Here is a 12871-nt window from a genome sequence, read left to right on the forward strand (position 1 = left end):
CTTGTGGCTCTTCTAAAGTCCCTCAATGAATTTAAAATAACTTTAATTGTAAATCTTTCCTTGACTCTTGACAATCAAATGGTCTCTTATTTGCACTTTGCCCTTTTATAGGCCTCCTACCTACACTCCCTACCATTGGCCAAGCCCTTTTGATAGATAACTATAAGATACTTGTCATCCTTGACCATATTGTTGGAATTAGGGTTGCAGAGAAACGCACACAGCTTGGAGAAGATGAAGGAAGCTCAAGGCACACAATAGAGAGTGTGTTACTTAGTATGCAATGGAAAGATAGATAGCCCTAGAGTGATGGACGTATATACAATGCTCAAGGGAAAAATGCCCCAACGGTCCTAGTGTGTTCACACACATCACTACCACATGTATATGGTAACAAATCCCCCCTGGAGTGATGCGGTGAACGAGAGCTGGCACATGAGTAAAGGGAAGTGCAATGCCATGAGGACATGATCAGTCCACAAAGGCGAGTAATCCCAAAGCTTTGCGGCAAGCTTCAAGCTTCTCACGAGACAATGCCTTTGTGAAAAGATCTACAAGGTTGTCATGTGTTGGCACATAAGCCAAGCTGATCTCTCCTATTGAGAGCCTCTCCCTGACATAGTGGTAATGCACCTCAATGTTCTTTGTGCGAGCATGAAAAACTGGGTTCCTCGCAACTGCCAATGCGCTCTGACTGTCAGTGTAGATAGCGTTGGCAGTGTCCTGTCCAACACCCAAATCAGCCATAAGGCGTCTGAGCCATACACACTCAACTGTAGCTGTGAAGACTTCCATGTACTCAACCTCACAACTCGAAGTGGCCACAGTAGGTTGCTTCTTGCTCAACCATGATATACATGAACTACCAAGCATGAAACAAAAACCACTTGTGGACACTCGTGTGTCAAAACAACCAGCCCAATCTGAGTCCAAAAAAGCATGTAAGTCTGGCGGCAATAATCCCCCCTTGGGATAAAACAAGCCAAGATGTAAAGTACCACTAAGGTAGCGGAAAATTCTCTTGACATCCTGCCAATGCTTAGACCCTAGGCTATGCATAAATCTGCTGACCTGTGAGACTGCAAACTGAATATCTAGCCTCGTGTTGCATACATAAATGAGGCAGCCAACAGCAGTTTGGTAAAGAGTGACATCAGCAGGATCGCCAGCATCATGTAGACTCAACTTCAAACCTGTTTTCATGGGAGTGGCAATAGGTTTGCAATCCTCAAGTCCAAACTTACATAGCAATGTCTCTATGTAACTTTTCTGACACAAGGCAATACCACCATCACACTGCTTAAACTCTATACCCAAGTAATGATGCAACAGCCCCAAATCTTTCATCTTGAAAGTAGCATTCAAATCATCATTAAATTCAGACATATGTCTCTCATTTGGTCCAGTGATCAGCAAATCATCGACATAAAGAACCACAATGAGAAGTACATCACCCTCACGTTTTACATACAATGTGCTTTCTGTTGGACTGTTACGAAAGCCTCGTTTAACCAAATGAGTGTCAGCTGTCTCATACCAAGCACGAGGAGATTGCTTTAACCCATACAAAGCCTTCTTACATCTGCACACTTTGTCCTATTGTCCTTTTATGACAAAACCGCAAGGCTGCGTTACATAAACTTCCTCAAATATGTCACCATTCCAAAAAGCAGTAGCAATGTCTGATTGATGTACATCCCAACCAAAATGTCTGATTGATGTACATCCCAACGAAAATGAGCTGCCAATCCACATAGAAATTGCACAGTAGTCATATGACAAGTGGGAGAAAAAGTCTCTTCATAATCTATGCCTTTTTGTTGTGCATAACCCTTTGCAACAAGTCGAGCCTTATGGCGATCGATCTCACCATCCGGCTTGCGTTTCAACTTGTAAACGCACTTCGTACCAATGGCCTTCTTGCCATGAGGCAAATCACATAAAGTCCATGTGTCATTTTCTATAAGTACATCATATTCTGATTGCATGGCAGCCATCCAATTTTCTGAATTATGTGCTTCATCAAAAGACAGAGGTTCCTCAACATCATGTAAGCTAGACACAGCCAAAGCATAACAATCTGATGCATGGCAAGAGCATGAACGAGTATGACTAGACAAGGTGCATCCAATTTACTGTCACGCAAAGTGTGCACCAGCCATTTTGGCATACCTCTAGTCTGCTCATTTTCAGCACTTTCCTCATCAAGTACATCATGTACATCTAGGATTATCTGTAACATTTTCAGTAACCCCCATAGGCTGTACATTTGCCTCATTGGAAATTACATTCGTATTTCCACCACTGAAAAGAGGCAACAAAGTGTCATAAATGTCATGTGAGCTTATATTATTGTCTCTAGTACATAACAGCAAGGGCTGAACAAAATCTTCCACAAACACTACATTCCATGAAACCAGAATATGCTTTGTTTGCAGATGATATAACCTGTAACCTTTGCTTTCAGCACTATAACCAACAAAAATACATTTGACAGCCTTATCATCCAATTTTCTGCGCTCTGTTTGTGGTACCAAAGCATATGCCAAACAGCCAAAAACACACATGTGCTCAATAGAATGCTTTCTATCATGCCATGCTTCATATGGAGTAATAGACTACAAAGCTTTCGTAGGACACCTATTAAGTACATAAGTGGCACACATGATGGCCTCAAGCCAAAAAGATTGCGTCGAAGCTTGACTTTTGACCATACATCTTGCCATTTTTGTCAGTGACCTGTTTTTCCTCTCAGCAACACCATTTTGCTGAGGTGTATAAGGCACTGTACATTGGTGTTTTATCCCAAGACTAGCCAGAAATGCATTAAATTCATGAGACATATACTCCCCCCTTGTTTGAAGCACATAAAAACTTCGGACTTCACTTTAAGCAGAAATACCCATGCATGCCTGGAGTAATCATCAATGAAAGTCACGAAGTACAAGTAATTGCCCAAGGACGGACTTTGCATGGGCCCACAAACATCACTATGCACAAGTTGCAACCTGCATGTGGCCCGAACTGAACCATCCTTTGGAAACTTAGAACGCTGCATCTTACCCAAAATACAGCCTTCAAAAACATGTTTGACAGATGCTTCAAGAGGTGGCAAAGAAGCAACCATATCAGATTTCTGCAAACGCAGCAAACTGGCAAAATTCAGATGACCAAAACGTACATGCCAAAGTTTTGCATCTGAAATAGCCCTTGAATCTGCATAGCATTTGTAAAATTTTGTCCACACTTGTCATACAAAGTAAGCTTATACAGCCCACAACACAAAAGGCCAGATGCAACAATTTCATCACCAAAACTGAGACCATGAACTATACATCTGTCATCCACAAATTTGACTACAAGTCCAAGTCTAGCAAGTGCGGATACAGACAAGAGATTCTTCTTGATCCCAGGTATATAAAGTGCATCAACAAGTGTGAAGGAACTGCCATTTGCAGCAGTAATAAGCACAATCTTTCCAACTCCCTGAACCGGATAAAAGGCATTGTTGGCACAAGTGACTGAATTCCCATGAGGGACAGATTCAAGAGAGGTGAACAATTCACGATGTGAGGTAACGTGCTTTGTAGCACCACTCTCGAAATACCACACATGTGAATCTGCAACAGGAACTAACAAGCATGCATCATGGACAGTAGGATTGTAAGTGCACTCTGCGCTAAAATCCCATTTTGCATCAACATCAGCAACACAATCTCCTTTCAAAGAAGACTCAACAATGGCTGCATTTGTAGTGGAACCAATATTTGCAGTGGAACCACCCTCTTTCATCTTAGCCTCTTTGGCCTTCAACTTAGAACACGACTTGATCAAGTGATCATTAGCTTTACAATAATGGCAACGCATCTTCTTTTTACCCTTATCACCAGAATTTCCAGACGAATTGCTGCATGCAGAAGCATTAGGAACATAAGTTTTGCCACTCGCAGCATAACCGTAAGAAGCGGCTGCATTGTTGTTACCAGGCTTTCTTTGAGAAGCAATAAAAGCGTGTTCAACTGCATGCTGGCTAGTTCTTTTTTTTTTTGGAAAGTAACTCTTGCAATAGCAATGTGCATAATGCATCAAACTTGACAACTTCAGGATTTCCTTGGGTCATCAGTGTCCAAGTACTAGCAAAACTCTCGTAGGAATCTGGTAAGGCATCAAGAACAGGCTGCATAAGGGAACTGTCTGAAATGACTTCACCTGCAGAAATAAGTTGCTCATTGATATCCTTGACACCAGCAAGGAAAGTGTCCATATCATCTTCCTCATGCATAATCTTCAACTCCAGCTCTTTACGCAGCAAAGCAATTTTAGCCTCCTTGCGGCTTGCATAAAGACCTACTAGAATATCCCAAGCCTGTTTTGCAGATTTTATTGAACGAATGTGAGGAACAATGGTGCGCTTCACAAACAACGCAATCAATGCATGAGCCTGCGCACCCTTTACATCCCAACGAGCATGTTCTGTCGTAGGCAAAACAACTCTAATAGCAGCAATCCTTGCAGCAAGACCTCAACATCCTCAACATCGCCTAATCCTCAGAACTAGGACGTACATCAATGCCTTGCACAATGTTCCAAACGCCCTTTGACACAAGAACATGTTGCATCATATAAGCCCACATAGGGTAGTTTTCCCCATCCAACCTATTCTCAGCAGTAAACATCTTGAACACATCTGTGTTGTTGTCAGCCATGGTAAATGCTGCACCTGATGTGAAAACTGCCCGAAAATAGGAGAAACGGAGCGGGAACAACACATGTGATATAGCACAAACCGTAGAAGACTATGAGACACCTGTTATGCAGAAAACGGCACTGACAAAAAAATTTGCACAAAATGACGAAATAGCCTGTGCAATACTGCTTGTAGTGGAAACGGAGGCCGAAATGAGCCCGAATCATAAATCTGAGCAGACTAGGCTCTACGAGCTTACTCGAAATATTTGTCAACCTGCGAACGCTTGCCAAAGCTCACTGAAATTGAAGAAAGTAAGCAGGCGTGTGCTGGAGCAGCTTGCGACTAAGCCCCGGAGGACGCAACCTGCTCTGATACCAATTGTTGGAATTAGGGTTGCAGAGAAACGCACACAGCTTGGAGAAGACGAAGGAAGCTCAAGGCACACAATAGAGAGTGTGTTACTTAGTATGCAATGGAAAGATAGATGGCCCTAGAGTGATGGACGTATATACAATGCTCGGGGAAAAAACCTCCTAAAGAGGGAAAAAATGCCTCGACGGTCCTTGTGTGTTTACACACATCACTACCACATGTATATGGTAACAAATATGGACACTCTCAATGGAATTGGTACTACTTGCATCATAATTAATTTCACACGAGCTTTGCCCATTGTTATTATAGACTATGGTGTTTTATACCATAGGTTCACCTTTTAAAAATATACTTAAGTTTCGTGATTTTGAAGCTAAGCTTTCCTCAACACTAAGTAGCACATAACCTTGAGGTGGTGCTAAAAAAAAGCCTAGACAAAGGTCTTCCCACTCCTCGCAATCCTGGGCTTGAGCCCGAGATCTCATAATCTAAGTTTCCATTTGTGTGGGCTAACCACTTCATCCACATGTACATGGTGTACCCATGCTTGTGTTTGTAAGCCCATATTCTGAGCAAGCATGTATTGCCCTCGTTATCCAAGTTTAGTCCATGCCTTGGTTTGGTTTTAATAGAACACGTATATTTGTGATTGTCTAGTGTTCTGTGCAAAGACTTCAAAGCCGTGGATTCCCTCACCCCCCTTCCTTAAATGCACTATGTTATTTAGACCTAAGGGATATTTTCCCTCTAGCTAACAAAATCTTGTATTTTACACATAAGAGTGTTACAAATGATTGCATTGACACTATATTCATTCTACTGCTTGTGTTCGATAGTTGGGCCCTCCAATGAATACTACGAGCTTGCTACCTCCTCCTCAATTTTCTTAAGACTTGATGGCTTGGTTTTGGAACCTTGGGAGGGTTGGGTTGCTATGGTGACTGACACATCTTTTGAACATTGGACCTGGGGGTGGGGAGAATTTTCTTCCTTATGTCCAATTGAATAGCTTTTCTTTTCTTTTTGGCTACATTTGATACCAAGAAAACTCATCTTGGACAAATACAGGGATTATTACTCATTAAGAGAAAACACTATTGAAGACAACTGCTAGCTCTCCCAAGAACCAAAAGCATGTACAATATCAATATCTATTAAAATTATCTACAATTTATGTAGTATAGATAAATATCTACAATAGTATCAATCTAGTCCTCAAAAATAATTAAGACCTTTTTTACTGATCAACCAAATATTTAGATGTACAAATATTGATTGAAGTTTCAAATACACTTCTATCAAATAGTTAGACTCTCCTCCTTAGTGTACTAAATTTAAAGTAATACAGTTATTTGGTACAATTCCAAAAATTGTTAATTCAATTTGTTTCCATATATGTTATCAACTTTCAAAGTATAATCTTTTCGATATACTCCACCTTCTTTTATGGTGGACACTATCTATCATCAGTAGGAGACTGTTTGATTCAGTTATAGCAACAAACGCAAGGTTCGGAACCTTATGCACAACAACTGATGTCGGATTAACTAATCCTTATTGCGATCATGTCTTTGGATATTTAGGAGACCGAAATGTTGCAGTCCTTTCGTCTTTCAGTTCCTGTACTCAAACAAGTCAAATGACAGAGTACAAATCAATCATATTCAATTTTGGGAATTCCGTTTCATAAAGTCATACAGCAAAATACTCTCAGCCCATCAGTATCCCTAAAACCCAAAGGGGACATCCATGACCTTACTCAATCGAGGTAGTATGTTAACAAAGGAGCGAAGAGACTCCCCTCTTGTGTAAACCCACTGCACCAAATTGAACCTTGTTGAGTTTGGGGTTCTATCGGAGTAGACAATGCTAGACCGAATGATTCAAGGTAAAGTTCCAAAATGTAAGGAGTATCTGCTATCCTCGAGAGAGGTAAACAAGTCACGATGAGATGTAATGTGCTTTGTAGCACCACTATCAGAGTACCACACACGAGCATCTGCAACAACTAACATACATGCATCATGGACACAAGGATCATAAGTGCGTTCTGCACTAAAAGCTCATACTATATCTACATCAGCATCAAATAGCCGCACTTGCAATGGGACCAGCCTCTTTCTTCTTAGCCTCTTTTGCCTTCAATTTCGAACACTGCTTGATCAAGTGATTATTAGCTTTAGCTTTACAATAATGGCAACGCATCTTCTCTTTGCCCTTTTCACCAGAATTCTCAGACGAAGTGATGTCAGCAGAAGCATTAGGAACATGTGGTTTCCCACTCGCAGAAGCACCATGAGAAGTCGCTACATTGTTGTTACCACTTTTCCTCTGAGCAACGATAAAGGCCTCAAACTCTACCTCCACTTGTTTCTCTGAGCTAGACGAGAACTTTCGCCAAAAGAAGACACACCTCCAAAGCTTTGACAGCTTGTTAGGCTTCCCTAATTTGGAATGAAGTTCTTTGTAGGCATCTAGATGGCGTTGCAAGGGTTGAGCACAAGTGCTTGAGACCGTGTTGTTGTCGCAGGTGCTTGTAACCTTCAAATGAGATCTAGCCTCTGCTAAAACCTAGCATTACAAACCACAACATTAATCAATGGAAGGTTCACTGGTAACTACTACTCCCCACCAAAAAGACTTTTGATTAAGCATTCCAAGAAAAGGACAAAGCAAAACTTTTTCAGGTTTATTTTAACACTGCAATGTGTCAAATTGTGATGATTTCATTCAATGCAAGCCAAGAATTGTGTCATCGTAAATCAAGTGTACCCTTTACAAAATATACCATAGGTGATTTTTTTTTGGGTGGATTATGTAGTCATAGGATTCTTGACTACACTAGGTCTGAGCAAGACTACTCTGTGTGCCACAAAAGGAGCTGAAAGAGGGGAGTCACTCCGCTCCTTTGTCATAGATTACCTATCGCCGATTTTCCTTTGGATTTCAAGGATATTGTTGTGCTGACAATATTCTATTGTATGACTTTATGAAAATGGGAAATTCCGAACTTGAACTTGAATGATGTGTACTCTCTCTTGTGATTTGTTTGAGTGTAGGAGCTGAAAGTCGAAATGACTCAACGTTTCGATCTTGAGAATCTCTATAGACATGATTGCAATAAGGATTAGTTAATCCGCCATCGATGAGGTTAAAGATGGATCTAGATGCGATTACTAAATACGTTGCTGGCAGTCATGGTCTGAGATTTGGAATGAATTTTTATGTGATTGATTTGAGATGATGTCCTCTCCACCGACCACGTGTCGCAACCTGCTTCAATTAGCATGTGGCATTGCGTCCGGTAACATAGGCAAACAGTGTGCGCAACTCCAAAGAGAGAGAGAGAGAGAGAGAGAGAGAGAGAGAGAGGCCGGCTGCCTTCGGCGGCCGTACTAATTATTGATAAGATAGGAGTGTCCAAGAGCTATTCCATGACCATAGGTCCCTATAGAGATCAAAGAACCTGGGGTTTGGTGCAATTCACCATAGTATTAAACATACTCTAACCACCAAGTTCTTCACATAGCTTTATTTAGGGATATTTTCACCACGATCACCCTTACCAAATCTGTACATTAAAAACTCAAACGATCCATTTGAGTCTTGCCAAAAAAAAAACTCTATGATTTTAATAAAAACCTGCTCATTAGATTTCATGTTTATATTAAGAGCTTATCAAGAGTTTATATCAAGTACCAATAGAGTTTCTCTTTTAGGGATACCAAAAATCATACCATAATGTCATGCAAAATCAATAGCATACTTTGTTAAGTTAGTATTGACTAAATACTACGACATTCCCACTAACGTCGTCAATGCCCAACAATGGGTGTAGAACTAGGTATCAATATAAGCTTGCACATATCCACACACACACACACACACACACACATGAGCATACATCTGTAGAGATGCAAGGCAGACATCAGCCATAATGAAGCCTAGCACTAAAAGAAGCGAGTTCATATCCTCAATGTAACCAAGCTATCTGTACACCTTGTATTCACACATATAATACAACAAGGACATCCACCAAATGTCCAATAATTATAACGCCATAAATGGGCACCGATAAAAATGCCACAGGGACTGGAGTGCAGAAAATGGCTGACGGCTGACACAAGATAAATGGTTGATGACCATACCTTTGATTACCCGCAAAGAATAAGCTGGCGCGATCTCAAGAGCACTTCCATACTTTGACATTTCAAGCTCTTTCACGGTTGAGTCCTAGAAATATTTCTATAATACTTGCTGCTCTGTTTTGAATGCGTGCACGACAATGTAGCCATTATGTAAATGCACTCAAGTATCCTTAGACCTCTCTGCTACTATCGACAAACTGCGAAAGCCAAGAGCCTGCGCCAGCATTCTCTGGGCAGCCCTTCCTTGTTCAAGTTGTGCCAGACCTGACTGATCACAATCGAATGAAGACGCACGCCCACTTCTCGATTTGTCCACTGGCCCTGTGCTAAGGCCCATTTGAACTTTACCATTTTGCAAGCACCCTTCATTTGTAACCTTCTTCTCCACCCCTCTACTTGAGACATTGCATGCTGATTTTGAAGACCCAAGCCCTAAGGCCTGTGCAAACATTCGCCTTGCTGCCTTAACCTGTAAGTACTCAACAGCCTTTGAAGGTGCCACTAGATCGTTTGTACTATTTGCATCCATAGTACAGCATGTTGCTTCGACTGCAATTGGCTCTGCAGGCTGCTCGGTGTCAAGGCTAGTACATGTTAAATTAAGCGCACTGGTTCCGACATGCTCAGTATGTTTTGTGGCCACTTTGAAGCCCTGTTCTGCTAGAATGCGCTTACCTAGAGCATGTGCGATCATACGTCGTGCAACTATAGGTACGGATCTAGGTTTTGGTACGGCCACCTGTGGTTCACTAGCGGAATCACCCACATCGCTTGAAAATATCCGCTCTCGAGCTGCCAAGTAAGCTGCTTCCCGTTCCTCAAATGACATCTGAGAGCTGTGAGGTCCAGTGTATTTGTGAGCCTCTATCAAAACCGCACAAATTACCAATGGGTCAATGAACTGCAAGCGAATACGATAGCCACTATTATCACAGATCAGTGGCATGCTTCTATTGGTGTCTATTCTTCGTGACAAAGGCTTCAATTGAATGGTACAAAACCAAGTAGCATGAACATATATCCTACTAGGACCATTGAGTTGTAAGACTTCCTCACAGAAAACAATTGCCCCCTGCACAACAGGGATATATCTGAACAGGTGAAAGCAAGGTAGCAAGTGTTCCATGCCAACCAAGTGAGTGATAAGGACAACAAAAACTGTTAAGATCTGAACCCTATTTAGGTGTAATAGCCACACAAATCTGACAGTAAAACTATAGGTGTGAGCACAAGACGATATGTTACAAAACTGAGTCTAAGGCTTTTTAAGCTAAAACTTGTCACTCCTTGTGGCCATTCACATAACTATCAATTTTGCCCACAGAATTGTAGCGTGCATTACAAAGAGCCATATTCTCTTTAGGTTCCACAAAGACTTGACAGCAAGGAAATTTACTTGACAACTACAATGCAAGACAGGCAAAATGGCAATCAAACATATGAGGCTGCTAACTCAAGAGCATGATAAAACAAGCCAATACATTTATAAGGTCTCATGCGCAACATCAGCTCTCTGTGCAATACAGACATGCTACTGCAAACTCAGAGCCAAGTCCAAATGCATCATTGGGTCTCAAGTCATTCTCAAGGATCTACGATAGGATTTGATGCCATCTGCCCTTTTCAAGGCTTTTTTTTTTATTGTATAAAGGGTTAAATTTCCATGAGTCTGTTATTCGAAGGGCTTGCTGAAAATATGTCCTTGTATAGGAAGGGGAATAACATAGGGTATCTGTCAATGGAAGGAGAGTACATAAAGAAATCTAGGAAATATGGACATCATGTAGCATTAAAAGCGAGAAAATACATGAATTTTAGAAGAGACTTTGATTTTACATACTATTTCCAAAATAGTGGACTCTGGAGAATGTTTTGACCTATACGAAGGCATGTAAGTAAAAATTCTACTTATAATGTTCACCAAACACTTCCTTTTGATATTCTTCACCAAACATGTCACTAAGTTACCAAAATTGAAGTCAATTTTGTGGTAATTTCTCATTAGAAAGGCAATATGAAAAGGCAAAGAAACCCAGATTCCACCGAGTTTCTGACAGCTCTACAGAGGAGTCATCCTCTGACAGTTCGGACTCCGATGACCATATGTTTTATGCAAAGCAGAAGCACTTCTACATAGCCAACCAATATGACTTCCTCGAAGACGAGAGCAAGAAAAGCAAAAGAATTTAAAGAAGGTGGACAGTTGATAAAATTTGAATCCTTTTCTGGGTTCCGAGATGCTCTGAGGACTTTGGCCTTCATCCAGCAGTTTGACATAGCCTTCTCTGGAGGGCACTACTCAGAGCACTCCAAGATTAGGAGGGCTGTATCTTTTCTTAAAGAAAATGCTCGAACATGGTGGTCCACTCTTCTTCTGAGGAAAGAAGCTCCAGTCAAGTGGTTGAAATTTAAAAGGCTCTTTATTTCTTCTTGGCTGACCCGAGAGTATGAACGGGATATACGAACCACTTGGAACCATCTTCGGTTGACCAAGGGAGATTCTTTGGACGCTTATTGCGAGAGGTTTTGGGACTCTTTTCTACCAACCTCTTCATTTAAGAAGGTCTCCTTTAAGGAACAGATTGAGCAGTTTTGCTACGGACTCCCTACAGAGATCCGAGACTACTGCCTGGAACAAAAGTCAAATTCTATCCAAGAATTAATGGGTCATGCGAAATGGGGTTTCTCAATACATTCAGGAAATTTGACTTACCCCACTGATGAGATCTTGACTCAGAGAACCCGACACAGCTCCAACAATGAAAGTAAAAAAAAAGAAGAGCGTTCCCAAGAAAAGAAGGATAAGGATACACAACTCCGACTGACTCTTCGAGAAAGGGCCAATTATATCAAAGAGGGGAAGTGTTTTGGTTGCGGGGAATAAGGGCACATCTCCGCAAAGTGCCCCAAAAAGACACAGCAAGAACAGACTGAAGACACGCCAGAGAGTTCTAGAGCAGCAGAGGAGCGTGGCAGAAAAGGCAAGATGAAAGCAGGACTGGTACCAAATTGCATGGATACTGACCCAAGCCTGATCGATGAAAGTAAAGAACTTTGCCAAGCTTGGGGCAAAGTGAAAGTTCAAGAAGCCCTGATCTTCTTCGATGGAGGAGCCAAGGCCAACTTCATTTCACCTAAATTGGCGGCGCGGCTCGAGATTACACCCGACAGGATGGAACCACCAACAGAGGCAGTTCTAGCGGCACCCGGCGGGACATAGCCATTATACCTGTCATTGGCAAACTTTGTTTGCATTGTCAGGGGTATTTAGGACACGAGGACTTTAACATCATGCCTTTGGAAGGGTGTGACGTCCTTCTAGGAGTCCCTTGGTACCTTGAACGCCGTGGTCGACTATCGGGCAAAGAAAGCAACTTTGACTAATGAAAAGGGTCGAAAATTGTACTTGATGTAAAATTGAAGGGCAAGTCCGTCCCTATTGTATCGGCTTCGGCCATTTCCAAATTGATGAAATCCAATCTCTTTGTTTACTCGATCTACTTGAAAGAGTTAAATGATGAATACAGAAAGAACATGTCTGAACTTGATAATGAACGCCAAAATTTTCTCCACACACATGCTGATTGTTTATCTGAGGGCTTGCCAGGCGAGTTATGTCACAAATGTGATGACGTGGCTGCCCATGTGTACACACACA

General features: G+C 41.6%; 1 protein-coding gene across 1 annotated transcript in view; it reads right to left on the bottom strand.

Moving 5' to 3' along the window:
* Positions 1 to 8896: 8896 nt before the first annotated feature.
* Positions 8897 to 12871, bottom strand: part of LOC147423672 (uncharacterized) — a 52313-nt gene continuing 48338 nt past the window's right edge. The window contains exon 6 of the mRNA XM_086501982.1: positions 8897 to 10077. Coding sequence (XP_086358108.1) covers positions 9374 to 10077 — 704 coding nt within the window. The 3' untranslated portion in view covers positions 8897 to 9373. The remainder of the gene's footprint in view (positions 10078 to 12871) is intronic.

This window comes from Adiantum capillus-veneris, chromosome 26, assembly GCF_014529385.1.
Source record: "Adiantum capillus-veneris isolate H3 chromosome 26, ASM1452938v2, whole genome shotgun sequence".
Lineage (NCBI taxonomy): Eukaryota > Viridiplantae > Streptophyta > Polypodiopsida > Polypodiales > Pteridaceae > Adiantum > Adiantum capillus-veneris.